A 20428-nucleotide genomic window follows, 5' to 3' on the forward strand; every position below is an offset into this window, starting at 1 on the left:
AAACGATAGAGAAAATTGACTTCGAGATAGTTTGCGATCCAAAGAACGAAAGTTTGCGAAGGAAAATTTACTCCTCTGCCAGAGGTGACCTTTTTCTTTGCTTTCCACGGTGTTTTCGACGCACTAAACGCTGCCTCGTGTATCTAATGCACCGATAATCACACACGAGGATCGTTCGTGCGATAAACAAGCATCGTATAATCGAGCTTCGGAAATTCATTAACAGAGAGAATGCGGAACGCCCATTGCAATGCATATTCATTCTATCGTGTTGTTCATGGTGCACAAGAAAGCAAGTGTCGTGCAAACTTTTTCTTCTCACCGAGCATTTGAAACCTCAACGAAGTTACGTTTCAGCTTACACGAGGATATATTGAAAAATTAGACATTAATATTTCACTAAAATATTTCTTTAACGAGACGTTATTATTCTCGTGCAAAGCTTTGAAGCACCTTCTGCTTCTTAGATGAATCTTTTTCGCATGGTTTTCCTATAAAATGATAATTGTCATTTCTAACTATGATTAATTATAGTTTCAACCTAGCACGCTTTAAACTTTTGGAAGCGATTATATATGCATATAGGAATGATAACTGGACATAAATTTTTTAATCAAACGTATAACGACTACATTAGCGGAAAGAAATGCTCTAATTTCGCTATTTCGTTTTACGAGACCTTTTTGCAATAAGCCTTCTTCCAATAAGCCAATATTTTTATTAGCAAGTTTCTCGTCGATTCTGATCTTTCAGAATCGTTAAGTCAGTCTGTATCGCCAGATTACACGATCTATATCTTCATTTTCAAAATTACATTTACATTTTGATTGTCTGTAACATCAGCGCGTGTAGGAGAAGCAGCTAAGTTATATTGTAGCGGTCAGCTTTAATCTGGTTTATCGCAACGACAAACTCTCTGCCTAGTTTTCTCTGTGTGTAGTATGGTATTTTAGAACTTCGTTGTTTTGTCTTTATTTTGTAAATCGCGCACATCAAGCGCTAATTCTAATTTCATTCAATGGACGATACAATCAAGCTGGAATTTACATTTTTCAATCTCTCGTTGTTAATTGAAGCTGTCGCCTCTGCTAAAGATTCTTTATGGAAACTCGTCAATCTTCTTTTACGGTTAGCTCTACGTTCACCGAGAAGTAACAAGTTAAACGTCTACTCGATTATAAAATCGTTTAGCGAAACAAACCGCTATTTAAAATTATATGCATTGCATAATTCGACGATGCAAATGTAGATTCGTTCCGAAATTAATTCAATGCAGCACCGAGCCAAAGAGTCTGATAAGATAACGAACGTTATATTTTAGAGGTAATCGGGGGATTTCACGTTTCGATGCGTTTAACACGTTGATTGCCACGCGAATTTTATATATTTTGTCGTGATAGCCGCGCTAGATCAAAATATAATAATTTCATTGCGTAACATTTACCGTATAATATCGTCGTAACATTTCACTGTATAATATTTAATTGTTGCAAAATACTTATATACTCTATTTGCACATTTTTTCATAATGTTATCTAAGTCATTGACATTGCGGAAAATTTATGAAATTAGTTTACGAAATTCGTTTTGCTAGTCATTTTAAAAAATTGACTAAGCGGTGACCATCGCGGCAAAGAACGTGTTAAACGCGAGGGCGTTTCCACTCCGTTACGCTAAAGACGATATTTTTTTACTTTTCACGATGGTCGAAAGTAACAGAAAAAGGAGTTTTATTTTACCAGAGTCTTCTTCCGTACAATTAACCCGATTTCAAGTACGTCTCACTGTGCTTTCTATTTTAGCGCAGTTGTGATTCGAGTGTTCGTAGTTTTGAAGTTGGTGAATATAAAGTAGATATATATTCACAATTCAACTCGTATATATGAGCGCGTATATATCCAACACGAAACTCCATTCATTTTGGAGTTAATTCAGTCTGCTCGACGTGAGACAGGAAAAATACATTAGCTTAGGATTGGGTCGTTGTGGAGGTTGCTATAGCGAGATGTTGAACTACATTGTAGTTTTGTATCTGAGGGTCAGATTCCTTTGTTTCTATTACTTTTCAGCAGAGCGAAAGAACAATTAAACGTGTGTTCGTACGTTTCTCCGCGCATGCAAGAAAAGTGAAATTATTTTTCCTCGATGAAAACAACGGGAGAGAGGGGAGGATAAAGGAGCAGGAAGTTAACGATGATCGAAGGAAATTATTTGAAGGGAGGAAGGAAGGTAATGGAAAGGAAAGATAGAAAGGAAGAAAGGCTTATGGGAGGAAAAGAGCGGGAGGGAAGGAAAGGTGAGGGTGAAGAAGTCAGAAAGAGAAGAAGGAAGGAAATAGAAGAAAAAATAGTTTACGAGTTTTCAATCGCAAAGGAACGACAGGACGGTACGACGAAAAGAAAATTTAGAAGAAAATAAGGGAAGGTAAAACGGAGAAAGATGTAGAAGAAAAGAAAAGAGAGAAAACCATTACTAAGCGTCTATTTATTTACCTTTTTTTCTTACTGAATTCAGATCTAACACTCGCTCACGTAGTACCTTCACATGGTCTGCACTTTATCCTTTTTACAAAGTTCTAACCAGTAAAATGCTTGAAAATTTGTCTGCTCGAAAGAGCCGCGAATTGGTCTCTCATAACTCAATTTCCAGGAAAGCGGGTTTCGGTTATCCCGTTTTTCAAGTATGGAATTCATTATCGACTCAATAGAACAGCTAGAATACTTATGCAGGATTTACTAGAGGCCATTATATAGGATTTAGTACACTCTAGGCGAGTTCTTTTACGAATCGAGGCGTTTGCTTCAATTTAAGAAAACGCTTTGTCTTCGTTTTCCATTTGCTTCGCTTTCACGTTGATTTGTTATAGATTCCATCGAACATCTTTTTATTGTTCGCGATAACTGAGCCACAATTTTCCGGGTGCAGTCGTCTTGAATCGAGGAGAATCTTGAATCGGAGGTAGCGAATTTTATTATATTGGAAGATGGGAGAATTTTATTCATTAGCAGAAAGAATCCTATTACTTCCAGATTTATAACGGCAAACTTTCCCAAGAGAAAATAATTTTTCATGATGAATCGATAGTCGACTAAAGACAGCAGTGAGCTTTCGCTTTAACTTCGAAGCGTTCTCCTATTTCCAGTAATAATTATACTTATCGCACGAGACGAGCTTCCTCTAAGTTCTCCCGCGAAAAGTCACCGCCTGCGAGGAATTCACATCGCAGTTTGCTATCGATAGTTGTAGAACTCAAAAAAAAAAAAAAAAAAATATCAAATTTGCTTTGCAGTCGTTTCGTGACGCTGCAAGTGGAAAATCCCTCTGCTTTCGCGAATAGTGGCATATCTCGTGTTAAGTCAGTTTCGTAATGTCGTTGAAATGACTCGTAAAGATTTCTTTGTAAATTCTAAAAAGCCTCTCATCTAAAATTTACATTTCGTGCCATTATCAATGCCGAGCAGCGATGTGATCTCTCTCGTCTCTCGAGTGTTTGCCTCCGGCCACGCGGTCACGGGGTCAATCGAGCTTTATTTCGGGATGCAGGAATCTTCACCATAAATCTTTTGGCGGTAAATGAAAGGTGGCATACCGCTACGTAAAAAAGTATCCGTCGAATTCACGAGCAATGGTTGATTATTGTTACGAAAGAATGAGCTACTTGAATCGTATCTTACATTTTTTATTACCTGTATTTTCCATTCACATTAACCTTGAATCGGTCTCTCCTTGAATCATAGAGATTTCAGATGTGAGGTAGGTTATTTAATTCTAAAGTGTTTGATTGTACTTTGTATTCTGTATCTCACGTGTCTTTATCGCGTGAAATCGAAAATACAAACTTGAATGATAACAAAATTAAATAATTCCATCCTCGCATCTTTATGACCATACTGTGGATGCTTATACACTCGTGGGACAATTAACTCCTTAACCTACGATTTACGTTAGAGAATTTTGGGCCGAAAACGTAAACAAGCTATTATATATTATACATTATATCTAGCCCGATCATCTACTATGAGCTATGCCCGTAATATTTACGTTTGATCCGAACATCTACTACGAGCTATGCCCATAATATTTACGTTTACGATCGTCGTACTACGGGCCTACGTAGTTGTAGGTCAAACGCGTAAAAGCGTACACAATATACACACATGAACAATATACACAATATACAAACACACGTATGTATACAAAAACTATTGGAAATGTACAGTACTTGTAACAATATGTAGTAAATCCATTATTTATATTGTATTTCATAAACATTAGTCGTGTTCGTAAGAATACAAATGATGACTAACTTATACGACCTAACAACTACCAGTTCAGTATCATAAACACATCGAAATTTCAAAATCCACAAACAATCCCGAAATTGCCTAGTCTAAGTTATTAACAGGTTAACGAATGTCTCTGCCAATATTCGTCGTGTCATCCATCTTCAAAATGATCTGAACCATCTTGCCTTGGCAACCCTTCGTCACGTTTCCCTTTGTCAGTTTCCCGATGCGATGCCTCGATAGATCGAGAATCGATGAATTGAAGCTCTCTCCGATGCGTATTAAACCATGAGTGCACTGTGGTTACATGCTCGCACTCATACAGGGGATTAAATCGAACGTGTCGTTGATTGATAAATTGTATTGCACCGGAACCTGTACTAAATTAATCGTTTCTGGTCGTTTGTAATTGTTTATGATCGTTTATGAATGGATTGCGGACTTTTATGTAATTTCAAATTTTTACGAAGGCAGCCGAATAAATGGAACTTGTATAGTAAATTTGTTTCGTCTGCTAAAAATTATGACCCAACTTGGTACGTTTTATATACTTTCGCACGTTGTGTATATGATAGTGGCAGCTGCAGTTTTTTTTATATTTATATGGATGTTATATGGATATTTGGGGAATCGAGCAAGCTGCAACGATCGAGAAAATGCAGACACGTTGTTTGAAACATCTACCGAATGTTCCAATGGATACTGCTAATTATCTGGTACGTTACGAAACAGGCAGAATAAAGCTGGAAAGTGTAATAATAGAAAGATCACATAAAGATCAGAAACATAAAGATCAAAATATTTCCTGAGAAAATATGTCAAATGGATGAGAATAGATTCCCTTGGAGGCGCCTAACAAAATTGAACGAGCTGGGTGGAAACAAAAATAACCCAAGGAAGTACAACTGGTATACATTAATAAAGGAGAAACTTGCAGGAATAAAGAATGCAGAGATGTTAGAATTAAGTGAACGCGAGGAGATACCTCGTCGAATAAAAAAATATATAGAACAGAGTGGAAGTTAAAATATTCATAGAAGATGGACTAAGATCACTTGCTTCGAGATGTTGTTCAATACGTAAGTGTGTTATGGGTCTGACTAGGCCAGACAAAGGAAAATATTCGATTCGACGATTGCTGAATTACAACTGGCAGGAAGACATAAATTCAATAATGGAAGAAAAGAAAGAAAGAATTAAGATAAGTGACGCGGATGATTCTCTACTATGCAATCTGAGAAGAAAGGAAACATTAAATCATATCGTATCTGTGAGCTCCAGTATCAGCAAGATTATGCGTAAAAAGATTATTAAAAAGGATATCCTGAATTGTGAAATATTAGAAATGTAAAGGAAGTAAGAAATATATTCCACTTTGTGCAAGAGATCATAAAAATAAGAAAATTAATGCTAATCGAATCGTAACAAAAATGAAGTCAGTACAATGAAGTGTGTATGTGGATATATTGGGCGTGTTTATGTGTGTTAATGGTTATATATATGTCGGAGTCAGGTTGGCATTTTACCGTCGCGAATGTAGCTAATATTTATCAGTACGAATGTGGACACTACAAGAGGCTATGAGTAATAGCAATAGGATGTTCAAGATGATGGTGACAACGAATTCAGGTTCGATAACGAATCCACGGTCCACGGGAGGACAAGTATCAACGTACTATTCGATTCGGATAACTTCTCGACAACTCAATCAGTAATTCGTCCAACGACTCACTAACAAACTAACCCTCTTCATACAAAAGAAACTGTCCTTATATACTTCTGTCCTCGCTTTTCGGGTCAATCTTCGTTTTTAAGGAGAGCCATATAATCATTTCATACCTCTGTCAGGTACACGTTCCTCCTGTGACCGTGGCTACGTCCAGTGACCCGCTATGTCACTTCGAGCCCGAACCCATTGTCATAAAGTCAGATTGGAACATTAAAACTATTTCTTATTTTTATTATTTAAGTGCAGCTATAGTAAATGTCTGGACTAGGGTATTGGGGGTTTTCCCAACATTCCGGAAGTCCCGATGTTCTTTCATCTCCGACATATATATGTACGAGATACGTAGCGGACATGAATAAGCTCTTTTGTAATAGGCTGAAATACGAATATACTTATACTGTACTATACCATATTATACTTTATTATATTACACTATGTTATATGTAGATTTATAGAAAATTTAACAGAAAATCCACAGAAAAATATATGAAATATTAAAAGTATAGTATTTCCTACAATACGTGGCAAGTAATATAATTTTCTGTCGAAGCCCTATTTGTACGGTTATATTCTCGGAAATATGAATTTGCATAAAAATCTGCTGTCTAATTATGTAGTTAATAGACTTTTTCATATACGATTTTATCATAAATGCATAAAAATCCATGGCCTAATGACAAATTAATTGTTCTGACTTTACAAGAAAACTCCCTCCCTCGTGTATCGATCAGGAAGATATATGTGTTGACCACTTCTTTATTGTCACTCCGTAATGTTGATTGTTCGATTTTATAAACAAAAGAAGGCAAGCATCCGAGATGAATTTTAATGGCGATAAGGATAAAATATGATACTCGACTGTGAAGGTAAATTTAGAGAAACTGCATCGGCCTTTGATCTTCCATACCAGAAAGTAAATCTTGTACCGTAAATAATAATATACATATAATAATAAAATAATAATAAAGAAAAGATTTTCCCACAGATTATACCGTTCGTACCGTTAAGTTCTTAAGAAAATTTATTAAGTTTCCTATATTTTATATATGAGCGCTTTAGAAGGCCTATTCAATCGTATCCTTTGTAAATTTCTCATTTCTTCGTTCTACAACTACGCGATTAGGGTTTAATTGCCAAGAAACAACTGGCTTATTTCCATAAGAAGATAGGACAAATAAATTTTGAGGTAAACTTATTCTTCTCTACTCTTTGATTTATGGGGTCGATCGATGTTGCTTCTGGGCGATTCGTATCTTTTTATGAAGTGTTCGATGAAATTGGAGCGGAGATTTTTAATTTGCAAAGCTATTCGTTAAATGGCAAAAATTACGGTGCACGTGTAATTTAACAAAAGTCTAAATCCTTTAAATTTTCTTTGAATTACGCTGTGAATTTTGTAGACAGCCGCATGGATAAAGAGGGCAAACTTTTTAATATATCGATAAGATGTTTAAGGAACTGTCTAAATACTCGCCTAGAGGAAGTTTCGCAGAGTCGAAATAAAATTTCCACGGCGGAGACGAATTTCGATTGCCAATCGGATTTAATGAAGCTCGTGAACGAGGTCATGGCTGTGTAACGCGATGCATTTCACGTTTTGACGATTTTAACGGCTCCGTTTTAGCGAAAGCTCGAATCGCGCTTTAATATCATGCTAGAAATCTCGAAAACAAGTTCCCGAGCATCGTTGCGCCTGCTTCTTTCCTTTTAAACCGAATCGAGGCTGAGAAAACACAGGATGTTCTGTTTCATATTTTCACCACTTCCGTTCTCTTCTTTCTCGAATCTGTGACACAAGCTTACACCGGATGCAGTAACCAGGAAATTTGCGAAATTATGGTGTGCGAAAGTTCGAAAGTCGAGTCTCCTTTCATACCTACAAATTATCTTCGTAATTCAGAATTTTAATAATAATATGAAAATGAAGGATTTGACAAAATCGAAATTTTGATAATGGTTCATTGCTGTTTTTCACGAAATTGTGCTTTACGATTATTCTTACAAGAAATTCATTGCATTAGGCTGCTTCAAAAGTTTCTTTCGTTTTACAAAGAAACAATAGATGCAGAACATTTTTTGTTTTATATTATTTTATTGAATTACCTATGATCCACTTTGTTCCAATAGAATCAATAGAACTTGAAAGAACGACCTTTTCGCACGACCTAATATTTTTTCAAGTCACGAAAACAATTATAACAAAGAGTTAGATTATAATTTAATTAGTTATGAAGCTAAAGAGATAATACTTATAAATAGGATGCGGGTTTCAATAGATGGAAGAAGTCATCGTTGTGTATATAAAAATGTCTGCTTATAAGAATTTGTAGCGGCACATGAGCTAGAGGACGATTCGAATCATGTTGTTGTTTTGCCTCGGAGTATCAATATCGTTAGGAAACACGCAATGTAATAATAAATGAACTCCGGGAAAAACAATGTCGCCGCTACGTGCAACCGTCGAACGAATACGAATTTGAATTTTCCGACTCTTCCCAGGCCAGTATAAATAAACGGACGCGATCGTAAGGAAGTCAGTTATCTAGCAGTTATCGATCAGTTATCGACGAGTATCTACAAGTATCTACGGGTATCTATCGAATATCCATTAGCGATCTAATCAGTGATTACACACTGTGATTAACAAATTCTTTAGTACGAGCGTCTTGACGACATTAGCTGTATTTATTAATTTATTTATTATCTCAAATACCAATTTTCTAATAGCAAATTTCTAACTACCAATTCTCTACAATCCTCTGCAAATTTCAATAATACGAGGAGATCTAAATTGTCAAAATTTTCATTTATATCACTATGATTTTCATGTAGTGATTCTGTTGAATGTGTTCGACATCTTCTAATCTTGCGTTATATTTTGCTCCTCGAAGAATATACGTGGACATTGCTTGCAAGTGGAATCTCACGGTGGAGAATAATGTAGGCAATTTACGTTGGAAATATATACACAATGGCCATTATGTGGACGAAATTGCAGGGCGGTTTGTGTATTTAAAGAGACTGCTAATTGTGGTATTCGTAGCTTCTAAACCGAGCTCAGAGCTTTCTGTTGAACCAGTTAAAGAGCCTTTCAGCCAACGAGTTATTTGTTTGCGCAGGTTGCTTTAACAGTTAGTTTCTAACTTCACCGCTGGTTACTCGATCGTCTTACTATTTTTATTTGTCGAAATCTAAAACGATCATGTACGTCAACGTTGAGTTACAAGATAACTTAGGATCATATCACGCTACAATTTGATGTACAAAATTTTGCTGTCACCCAATATTCGGGTTTTCCATTATCCTTTGATCGAGTATTAAGCAGCCAACAATGAAACAAAAGTCCTCTATGGAAGCTCGCTATACAGATTAAATATATAAAAAGATATTCATTCTTAGAGATTTTAATGATTTTTCCTACAACATATCGATAAAAGCTACTTGTTACGGTACTATAAAATTTGTCCTATTTCTTGTTACACTGTTTGTTGAACTTTTCTACAAGTTCTATATTTTAGTCATCGATAGTTCCGATCTTAAGAACCAAAGTTCCATATTATAAATCGATTGAACGAAAAAACACCGCGAATGAAATGTCACGCGAACGTTGATTCTCGTCTGGAGCTTAATTCAATTCCAAGATTGATTCGATTGTTTTCTTCCTGCAGGGCAAAGATTATGGCAACGTATCAACGCGGCAGTGTCTAAAACCGTTGACGAGGGAAGCATGCGAAGAAAATCGAGCGAAAGAAGATTTCTCGACACGGAAAGGGCGGATTCTCAAGGGATTTCGTTAGAAAGAGTACTGTTGCAAATCGTCAGTACAACCGAGCAAAGTGCTTAAAAGCGTGCACGATGAAAAACGTGCTGATGAGCGATAGACAAGTGGACGCAACCTTTCAAGTGTCGTTGTCAAGAAGTTAATCGTCGCCATGTCGAACCAGACAAATACCACCGATTTTATCGATTACGATCTCAACGAGTCGTTCAGTCACTTCGACTGGGAGGAACTGGCACCCGTTCTCGTCGTCTATTCCCTCACGTTTTTCCTCGGATTAGTCGGTGAGTGAGATGGTACTTTGTCTCGCGGAAAAACCGTCTCGTGGTCTTGTTTCTTTATCCTCTGTTAAGTCGGCTCCAGAAAATCGATCCTTCCCCTTTCTAATAGTCAAATACCATCTTCCGAAGTATCTGGCGAAGAAGGAAACGGGAAAATTGTGAAAAAGATAGCGATATTAAATAAAATATGAAGAAAAGTAGAAATAACAATAAAATGTTTCCAAAATGGATCTAGTGTTTTAGAGTTGTTGAAACATTCGCAATGTTATCATCATTAGTATATAGATACCGGGTTGCGTGGTTTAGCTAGAAAAAATGTTGTTCAATGCGACGACACGATGATTAATTTTATCATCCACTTCCTATTTTGTCACTGCTGTCCACGTGACAGTTATTAGATAGAAACGTACGCCGTGTTATATCATTCAAAGAATTTATCTTAACACTTGTGCGTTGCAATTTTGTACAGTGATGTACAAATATATTTACATAAATTTTGTAAACGTATAAAATTCGCCATTTCTTTCTGCGAAATGTCGCTTTCGCGGAAAAATCGCGGACAAAGAACAGCTAAAAATAGTAAATAGGTATTTCTTAGCTGCGGTAACTCAAGTTTAAGGGATGAAACTTTGACTCGAAGAGCAGCTAAAAATAGTAGATACGTATTTGTATTAAAGTAAACAAATTAAAATAAAGTAAAATTGTAAAAATTAGTTGACTTTGCCATTGTTTTTCGGTGGAAACTGCTCAGCTTTAGGTAACGTGTTAATTATCTACTTTTGATGAGAACGGTGCAATAAATGGTTTTATTTCAGGAAATGTCGTCATCATCGGTTCGACGCTGTGCCCGAGACTTAGACCTCTACCATCCACACCGACTAATGTCTTCCTGGGTGGCTTGGCAACGGCCGATCTCCTCCTCATACTCTTCTGCATTCCCGTAAAGGTGAGTCCCTTTATCGAATATTCAGTTGACAATTCTAATTCAACGGCACACAAAACGGTGGAGGAGGATTTTTATAAAACTTAAAAACGTGTAATTTTATTTTATCAAGAATCCTAACTCAACAAGTAGACGATAGACAGCAGTTTGTATAGTAAACAGGATTTTGCTGGTAACTGCGATCTACAGAACTGTCACACGTTACCAAGTAATGTTCAATTTTATCGTCTCATGATTCGATCATGTTGTTTTATCAACGACGATTTTGTTATATTTTGAAGAATTTAATTCTATAATAGAATCACAACGTGCAATGTAAACGCGTGATAATCCCTGACCGAATATTAGAACAGATATTCATCGAGGTTCCCCGAAACGTGGAATTGCGGTCGGTAGTTTATTAGTTCGTATCTGAAACGTGCATTAATTCATGGAATTATCAGGCTGTCGTTGCTGATATTTATCATTTAGCATACGCGTTACGCGAGTTTCCTTTATGATACATTGATTTTGATATATATAATATGCATTGTGCAAAGCGTTACACTCGTCATCGAGAAACGCTAACTCTGAGCTTTATTTTACTTCCAAACAAATATTTAAAATTACATTGGATTTCGACGTAGTTTCGCTGCGATCGCGTCAAATTGATTTTCTAACCGCTTCATCCCTTGTTGGGACTCGGTATTCGAAGGAGCTTCTTCTGGAAAGATGCGAGTTACGATATGCGACTGGCGGTAACAGAAGAAAAGACAAAGCCATAATGTCGTTGACATCGCTGGCTTCGCAAAAACTTTCTTTACGAACCGTCCAATTTCTGCGAACTTTCGACGAATGAATTTTCCTTTGGAAAATGCATTTCTCCAGGACAAGGATAACTAAGTTAAGTCGGTTGAACGGTGAACATCCACATGCAAGTTGGCGATTGGCACGACGCAATGTAAACCTAACGGCGTTCGATTATTTCGATCATGTAAAGCGTTGCGCTGTAAACCGTTTATGCTCGATTGTTTTAATTGCAACGTTTAATTCGTCGAAGCATCGCGAATTCCGTTGCAAACATTCCGATTCGGTTTATCGAATAGCGAGTTTTCGACAGTGCAGCTTTTGTCGAGTGTGAATACCAATTATTCTATCTCCTCTTCGAGGTTGATTGCATCCGGAAACTGGGTCTCGAGAAGAAAATTACAGGAAACGGGAATGGAGAATACCTCTTTGACCATTGCTTTTCTATCTCTTTTATTTCTGACGTTATGATTGTTTGAACGGTACACGGGAATTTGCTGTTCTTTCGTCGAAATCGCCGCTAATATTGGCTAATCCTCGTATCTTTAGAATTTTCGAGTAAACGCTTTTGAAATATCGACGATAGCGACAGATGGTAAAATTTCATATCGAGAAGGTGGAAGAAATCGAGACACGTTGTCTGGCCGAGATGGTGCACGATCACGCTGTCAAGAAAGCGCCGCGACGTTCTGGCCCGAATGAAAATAAAATCGAATTGTGCCAAGTTCTAAAATTACGTATCCGAGAAACAGCCCAATGCCGAATACACGGCAAGGTGGTTCGCTCTTCTTTTACAATTCGTTCGGTTCAATTACGTTTTGTCTTAAGCGACTTTATTCGTTCCTTGCCAACATGTTTAATTGCACCGGATAGTTCGTACGTTTAGGATTTAACCGACTTTAAACAAACTTGGTCAACTGTGACTAGTCGTATCTTTTCTACTGCTTTAGAGAATACATATTTTTCATTTTTTACGAAGTAAGTCGATAACGAAAGAAATTGTGGTCTGCGAGAGAGATTATTAACAGACTATCGATGCGTATGCATGTTCATATTTTTATAAACGTTAAAGAAATAGAAAATCTAAATGGAGATATATTTCGTTTCCCAAATTTTATAATGATTAGTGCATTCGAATATCTTATGTGTTTTGGAATATTACACACGTACTTATATTTCAATTTTCCATAACTGCATGAACATCCGTAGTCTAATTATTAACTACCTCTTAAGATAGAAAATTCCTAATGGTTTTTCATCATTGCAATTTACATAATCTCGGCATAAGATACTCGATGTCTCGTCCTTTTAGGTGAATTTTTAACTAACAGGGATCGAAAAATACCAACGTGGATTTAATTGGAACGATCGCTTATAAGGGACATCGTTTGAAGAATTTCCCCTTTGTCGGTTAAATTTCAGCACGAAAAGTACGTAGATTAATGTGTCCCCGCCGCGAGATCTCGAAAGTAATTTTCCAAAGAAACATTTTGCCAGATCTCGTATTCGACCCTTGCTCGTTTTTCACGCACTCTGCTAATTTCCTTCCGCGAGATAAAAATGATCCCTCGACGATACTTCTATTTGCTCGAGAAGGGAATAGGGTTGCCATGGGAAGGGGTCGAAGGGGTCACTAGGAAAAGCAGTAGCAGCCCTTTGAAAACCATCTTATTGCTTTATACGTGGCCATGGTTTAACGCGTTAACTACCGCGCGAATTTTATATATTTTGCGAGCCGCAGATTGAAATATACTACGCCACGGTTATACCACGGATTTTTATGCAAATTCGCAATTTCACGAAAACGTTTAAAACAGTATGACCTAGGGAGAATTTTTTTCGCGTATTAAATATTGCAAAGAGTACTGTACTTTGGATTTTTTATATGTTTTTGCATATCACGCGCCTTCTGTGCATTTTTCTACCTTTGTATTTTTCATAATTGCATAAAAATCCACAGTCTAATTGTAACTATTTAATTTTCGAAAAATATTTTCTTCCGACAATGGTACTTGAATCATTCACATTGTCGAACGTTTTTTAATCCGCGAAGTTTATGTTATTTTAATTATCCTAAAAAGTTTAATAACGCGGCTCACCGATGGTCACGATTGACTGTGGCAGTCAATGTGTTAATTCGGGTGAGTTAGCGAGTTGAATCGCTGACGTTTCGTTGACAGTGTCTTTCGTGTGATTTATTTCTCTTCGTCGTTCGTTCCAAGGGGACGTGATTTAATCTATTATCGGCTCAATTCGAGCCTCTTAGTGTCAATGATACCATCTTGGAATAAAGACGATAGACACATATTCTTGCTGATGTTTCTTGTCTCCTTGAAGAAGATCCTTGATGAAGATCGAGTAGCACCGTTCCCTGTTTAGGGAGAATCTGTTTTTTTCTCATCTAGTTGTTTGAAAATAATCGACTAATCCTCTTAATTCTTCGAAACTATGTAAACATTTTTAATACCATTAAGAACAAAGGGCATATTTAGTACCATGAACATTATCATGTTTCTGTTCCATTATCATCATTTTATTTGTTACAGTTGGAGCGATTGGAAAAGTTTAGTGAAATACTGATCTTTGGTAACATTTTGTTTTATTGTATCACAACGACCGCTGCTTTAAGTAATTCGATGATTTATTTCGATAGTCATTATTCAGCAATCAGGTTTTATTGCAATTACACTGCAAACGAAATTTCATTGCACAGAAATTGTTGAATTTAGTCGGAATGCGATCAATTCGAACACTACAATGTGTAACAAATAGGTCTCTGAAATACTAAATAGAACTACCCATTCGTTTACTGACCTCTGGAGATCATAAACCTTTTTGCTTTTCTTATTTGATCGACAGTTTTGTTTGAATAGAAAATTAGAATCTCTCTCGTTGATTTATGTGTTCGAAATGAAAGTAATGTTTGTTTGTTGTTGCTGCTCGTGAAATATCCACCGGATGCAAGACGAACCTTTGAAGATGTTAATAGCTGACTCCTTCAATCGTTGTTTATCGCTCGAAATGAAGTCGCGGTGTTGTCGGGACCTTATTAAGAAAATATATTAAAAAAGTAGGATGTAAACTGTCCCAAATGGGACTCCGGTATCTTCGTCAAAGTCAATTATTTGACATTTCCGTGAAAAACGTTTCCTCTCGTTGCGTTACTTTCTAAATATCACGTAAATCACACGTTCGTCCCTGTGTATATTAATAATTTATTCCGCGACGTGGACTTCGATTTATGGTCATTTCGTATCATCATCAACTTCCTATTATTGTATAATTTATTATCACGCGTGATTTTACGATTGCGCATGAATTAATTAAGTTTGCATAATGTTACTGCGTACCGCGTTTTTTTCCCACTAGTCTACGTACATATAGAAAGAAATGTTCATTACAATTCATATCTTTTTTTTCTAAATTACAGTGATCGATCGCGTCAATTGTAAGATTTTATGTTAATAATCTCACAGTTAAACGTCACCTTCGCGATAACGACATGTTCTCAATTTATTGCTCGTTTACAATTAGCGTACGTCATTAACTCTTAACATCGCTATGGAATAAAAACATCGGCTACGAATAAAAATTCCAAGGGTTTGTTTAATAATATTTCTATCGCTATCTACGCTGAGATCGAACAAGCTAAATTATTCGTAGCACTATTGATATCACTATGTTGGTTTCTCGGGGGCGAACGTGTTTGCACTTTGCAGTCTATTTCTTTAGGGAAAGCCTGAAACTAGTCTACCCCGAAGAAGTAGACTGTAACGTCTACGAAAAACGTTGGTGCAAAATGCAAGTGCAAAGTGCAAAGTGCAAAGTGTAAAGTGCAAACACGGTTGCTCCCAAGAAACTACCGATATCGTGGCATATCGTGAAAATGTAAAATATAATATTCTCTTATAGATTTACGAAACAGTCTGGAAGTTAATTCACCATGAGTGGACTACATTTTCCATGAATTTCGCGGCTTATTTGGCTGCTAATTCTTAACGGGTTAATCGAATCTAATTATCTTCATATTATCCTTGCACTTTTAAGTAAGTAAAAAAAAAAAAAAAATAGGATTTTACGTCGAAGAAACTAAGCAGGTTACGGTATGCTCGTTATTAATTCATCGCCCGAAGGTGCGTTTCTTGGTTACGCTGAACCATGGAAAGCAACGCGTTCAATCATTATTATCTATCGCGACATTGTTGGCCGAGTTCGTAGGTCGGTTTTATATTTTACATTAGTCTCGTGTTACTGGCCGAGGAGGAAGAAGAAGAAGGAACACAGTTGGTTGCGAAATAAAAGCAACGACGCGGCAGACGACTGATTTATTCGTTATTCGCGGTAGAAAGGGTATCCTTTTCCTCAGTTGGCTCCCATTTCCCTCGTGGAGAAGACATAATGTCCTGAACGTTAGCTGGCAACGAAGGCGAAAGGACATTCGTGCGATAGAATGGCGATCTCTGTAGAAAAATGTTCGTTTCAAGACAAAAGCAGTTTCTAGCAGTTCAGCGAAGAGGATTTAACAAGAATCGATATTTATGTATGAATGGAAATGGTTTATATAATATTTTATTTAATATTTTATTTACTTGTTAGACGTTAATTGTTTGAGATAGTTGGATCCACAGAAATTATCAATATTTTATTTAATTTACCTTTCGATGAAAATTTTTATGACTGCGAATGGTTTGCAACATTTTTCTTAGTCGTTGGAGATTCATCAGAAGTAGTTCAATTTGGGACTGTCTGAAATATTTCGTATCTGTAGAAACGTTGAATATTTCATGATTACAGTGGTTCAACTTTTATAACAAGCTACAACTTTATTGCTCTAGCATTCGCTTTTCTCAGAATCCTTGATTCTGAAATTTACCACAGGAGTTTAGGCGTAAGCAACAAGAAGGCGATTTCTCTAGAAAGGTCGAGGAAATTTAAAATCAAAGAGTTTTCGTCGAATCAGTTTTCGATCCAATAAAACTTTTCGCCATGGCTGTGAACGTTGCATCGCGTTTCGCTTGGCTGTTAGAAATTCGTCGGAAATATTGGAATTTGGAATAATCCGAAATCATTAAATTCACAGAAATGTTAAATCTTTATAATGTTTTAACTTTAATAGCGAGATGAAACTCCGCTTTTATCTTTCTTAGAATCCACGATTCGGAAACTTGCGCGCGGTTAGGCGCAAGTTATACGCGCATGGGTTCATTTGAAACGTAATTTTAGTCGATCCATGAAACCGGTTGTAACCCCGTTTCGAGCAACCACTTTTCATAGATATTATTACGCACGAACGTAGTTCTGGCTCGGGCCAGAAAATTGACTGTAATTTCTGTCAATAGAATTGGATTGCTTTCGTGATACGGTAGTCTAGGCACGATAAAACGTCAAAGAATTCCTTCCTGAGAACATAAACGAACGAAACGTTACCAAACAAATTACAAATTCTTCGCCGAAGATAAATAATTCTGTTCTACTTGAAAACCAGTGCCTCGATGATGCGCTTGTTAGAATAAGCGCATCGATGCGTGATGCAGCTTTTCACCTGCTTGACGCAATACAGCTTTTGTATATTACGTAGTTGGTGATATTATTCGGAGTGTAGCTGGTCTCGAAATTAGCAGGAAAGTAAAACATAAATCCCGGCGAAAATAGGTTTCCTCGCATTTCGATAGGGATATTTTGCCTCGTGTGTCGCGTAGGTCACGTATGTTCGATACTACGCGTGAATGCGTCATCTAATTGAATAATATTCCCAGAAGTTAGACGCGTCTCTACCGCCCACGTATCACTGAGAATCGTATCATATATATTCACGATATCTTTGAGAAGCATAAATTTTATAAAATACGCGTTATATCCGATATCGTGCGTTACGAAATTATTTACAGTAGATTATCCGGATTTATCTGAGTTTAGATATTTACTAGAGCAAATTACACGAACATAGACCAATTAGAAATAACGTAATGAGAAACGAATGAGGGTTGAGTAGGGAAATATTTTTTTGAAACCAAATCGATAAAGATACGAATTGGCATAAACAAAGTGTACATGAATTTATAAAATTCAATGGTTGCACAGATATTTCTCCCTTGGAAATCGAAATATCGATATTCAACCGTATTCCAACGACCATAATGGGAATTTTCATTCATCCGCAATGTAATCACGTAGAAATATATGGAGGCGTTGGAAGTTGAATTCCAATCGGAACCCGACAATTTTTAATCCTACAACGTTATTTATGTTTGTGTTATCTGAGTTACAGACTTTTCAGATTTTGAGATTGTCCACGAGTCATCGTAAATGATACAAAAACATTTAAAGGTGTAATAGTATGCTTAAAGAAGTTAAAACTCTCTCTAAAAAAGGTATTCATGAAACTTGTAAAAATTGCGAATTGGTATAAAAAATAAGGCGAGGAATTTTAGTTATTTTTGTCTATAAAAAGAAAACCATTTGTCATGATCGACCGATGTACTGAATTTCATCGGCAGTGATAAACGATGTTATTAAAATTCTGCTCTAGACAAAACCGTCGTCAGCTGTTAGTGATGCCTGTTCATTTTTATGGTACACACTTTATCGACGTTTCGTCTAGTTTAATGGTGACCTGAATATACTAGGAGCAACAGGTACGTATGCCAGCGATGTCAGTCAATCTGCTAGGTAGTACGTTTTAATCTGATAATCTATTATAAACTAATGGTTTTCCGTTTGCACATTGTTTCGTACTTTTATTTTTAGAAATCTTCGAATACTCATTTAAAATATTTATTAACAATCAATGTTTACAATACATCTGTCGATATGTTTGTGCGCGAAAACATCATTAATAATGATATTAATGGAGAAAAAAAACGATCGTAAATGTCAGCGATAAATGAGAAAGCAAGATATTCCTAGTTAAATGCTCGTCACCATAATACAAAACAATAACATAAATTAAAAATATGGACTACAACGAAGTAGATATAACATAGAAAACTTATTTGCATAGCAAAATAATTTTGCAAATACAATAGCATTCCATAGCTAAATAACTTTGTAAATATAGCTTAGAAATTAAATTCCTTTCAGGTATTCATGAATGAAACCACGCGTGGCTGTTTATCGAATGAATGGCTGACCATACACGGACCTTTACTACTTACATGCTTCGCATCCTACGCATATTATCGATTTTCAATTTTGCCGTTTGGTCTTTGTACCAGGCTCTGCACCTACCTTTATCTTATTTCAAGAACTACGTGTGCATTCTTCACGTTCGTACCCTTTTCTTCGGATGATTTCGAAAGGGAAGTCGAATCTCGTGTTTCTCAGCCGTAATTTTCCTGCACAAACTTGGAGTACTTGTCCTTTCTTATTATTACCGGGTATTAGAAGTTTGCGGAACTTCGTGTTGTCGGAAGAAAAGCTCGTACATTAGGAAAGATTTTCTTTCACTCATCGAGTTCCCAAGTAGAATGGGACTCCTGGGGAAAGTTATTCGTGCTCGTATCAAGTTCCAAGGATATTATTGGTCAGTTGTTCCAAATCGAACAAAGATACGTTCGTTCTGTCTTCTGTCATTGATCGATCGAAAGTGCACTTACTGTATTCGGTGATTTTCCTCGAAGATTATTCAATGACCGACCAAAGAAAGCTAAAAAATTTCTACTTGCTTATACTATTATAGTAACGTTTGTATTAGAAATTCTTTGGCAGGTTAGTAATAATCATTTTCAAAAATGATAATTTTTCGCCATCTACTCTTCCAACGAATCTGTAAACTCAGCTCACACGTTTTAACATTTAACGCGAACTATACTTTGGGAATCTATGACCTATTCTATCTATTTACTTTTGCAAGCAACAATTATTCATTGCTCTTTCATTCCAGTTTTATATCTCGAATTTTTTATATCTCAAGATAATTTCTATTCGAAATTATCTTGATACATTTTAGGGAAAGATAGTGTAACACTTCGTTTCTTTGTAAGGTAATTTGCTTTCCATAGTGTTCACAATTCAAAATAGTTTCAGCTTGTTTAATTTGTTCTTTTCTCACTGACTTTCAATTAGTATTGGTTAGGTATAGATGTTCAATAATTTCGGTTAAGTTATCTCATGTCAAACTGTTTAAATATGTTTCGTGCTCCTCATTGCGTGAAACGTAGACCGAGAAACAAAATTCAGAGAACCCAGCTCCTTTTCTTATTCAGTAGCGATTCCAAAAATTTACTCAGCGGTATAATCTCAGAAGAGTAAATTTTTAACACGTTCGAGCGGAATTATGGAAAATATTTTTCCTCCTGCAACCGTGTCGTCAATAGGAAATTTTCAAGTTTACGGGAATTGTTCGCGCCGGTTACGTGGATAGTATAAAACAGTTTTGTTCGATGAAATGTTTTTGATACTTTCTCTGACGATCGAACCCGGCGGTGTTTCGAAGATTTTCGAATACGACCGTGTACATTGTCGATGAAATGTGAAAATCGCTTTCCCTGGTTGGATTAAAAAGCTAAATGTTGCTCGCGGAACAGAGTTTTCGATGTCCTCTTGGCAGACGGTGTTGGCATCGTGACAAGCGTTTGAAAATCACGACCCTGCGGAAGTTTTTTGTTCCTCTGTGAAAAATCGCTT

The 20428-nt window shown here is 36.5% G+C and overlaps 1 protein-coding gene across 6 annotated transcripts in view; it reads left to right on the forward strand.

The window, feature by feature from the left end:
- The window catches only part of LOC117242993 (QRFP-like peptide receptor), an 81445-nt gene that overhangs the window by 10557 nt on the left and 50460 nt on the right, over positions 1-20428 (forward strand). For 5 of the 6 annotated variants that reach the window (XM_033510092.1, XM_033510097.1, XM_033510093.1 and 2 more), the window contains exons 2-3: positions 9684-10077; positions 10890-11020. In XM_033510092.1, coding sequence (XP_033365983.1) covers positions 9948-10077; positions 10890-11020 — 261 coding nt within the window. In that variant the 5' untranslated portion in view covers positions 9684-9947. Of the gene's footprint in view, positions 1-9683; positions 10078-10889; positions 11021-16210; positions 16344-20428 lie in introns of those variants that run through there. The other variant, XM_033510095.1, reaches the window with a different exon arrangement.

Source organism: Bombus vosnesenskii, unplaced genomic scaffold, assembly GCF_011952255.1.
Source record: "Bombus vosnesenskii isolate JDL3184/JDL3185 unplaced genomic scaffold, Bvos_JDL3184-5_v1.1 scf7180000013265, whole genome shotgun sequence".
Classification (NCBI taxonomy): Eukaryota; Metazoa; Arthropoda; class Insecta; order Hymenoptera; family Apidae; genus Bombus; species Bombus vosnesenskii.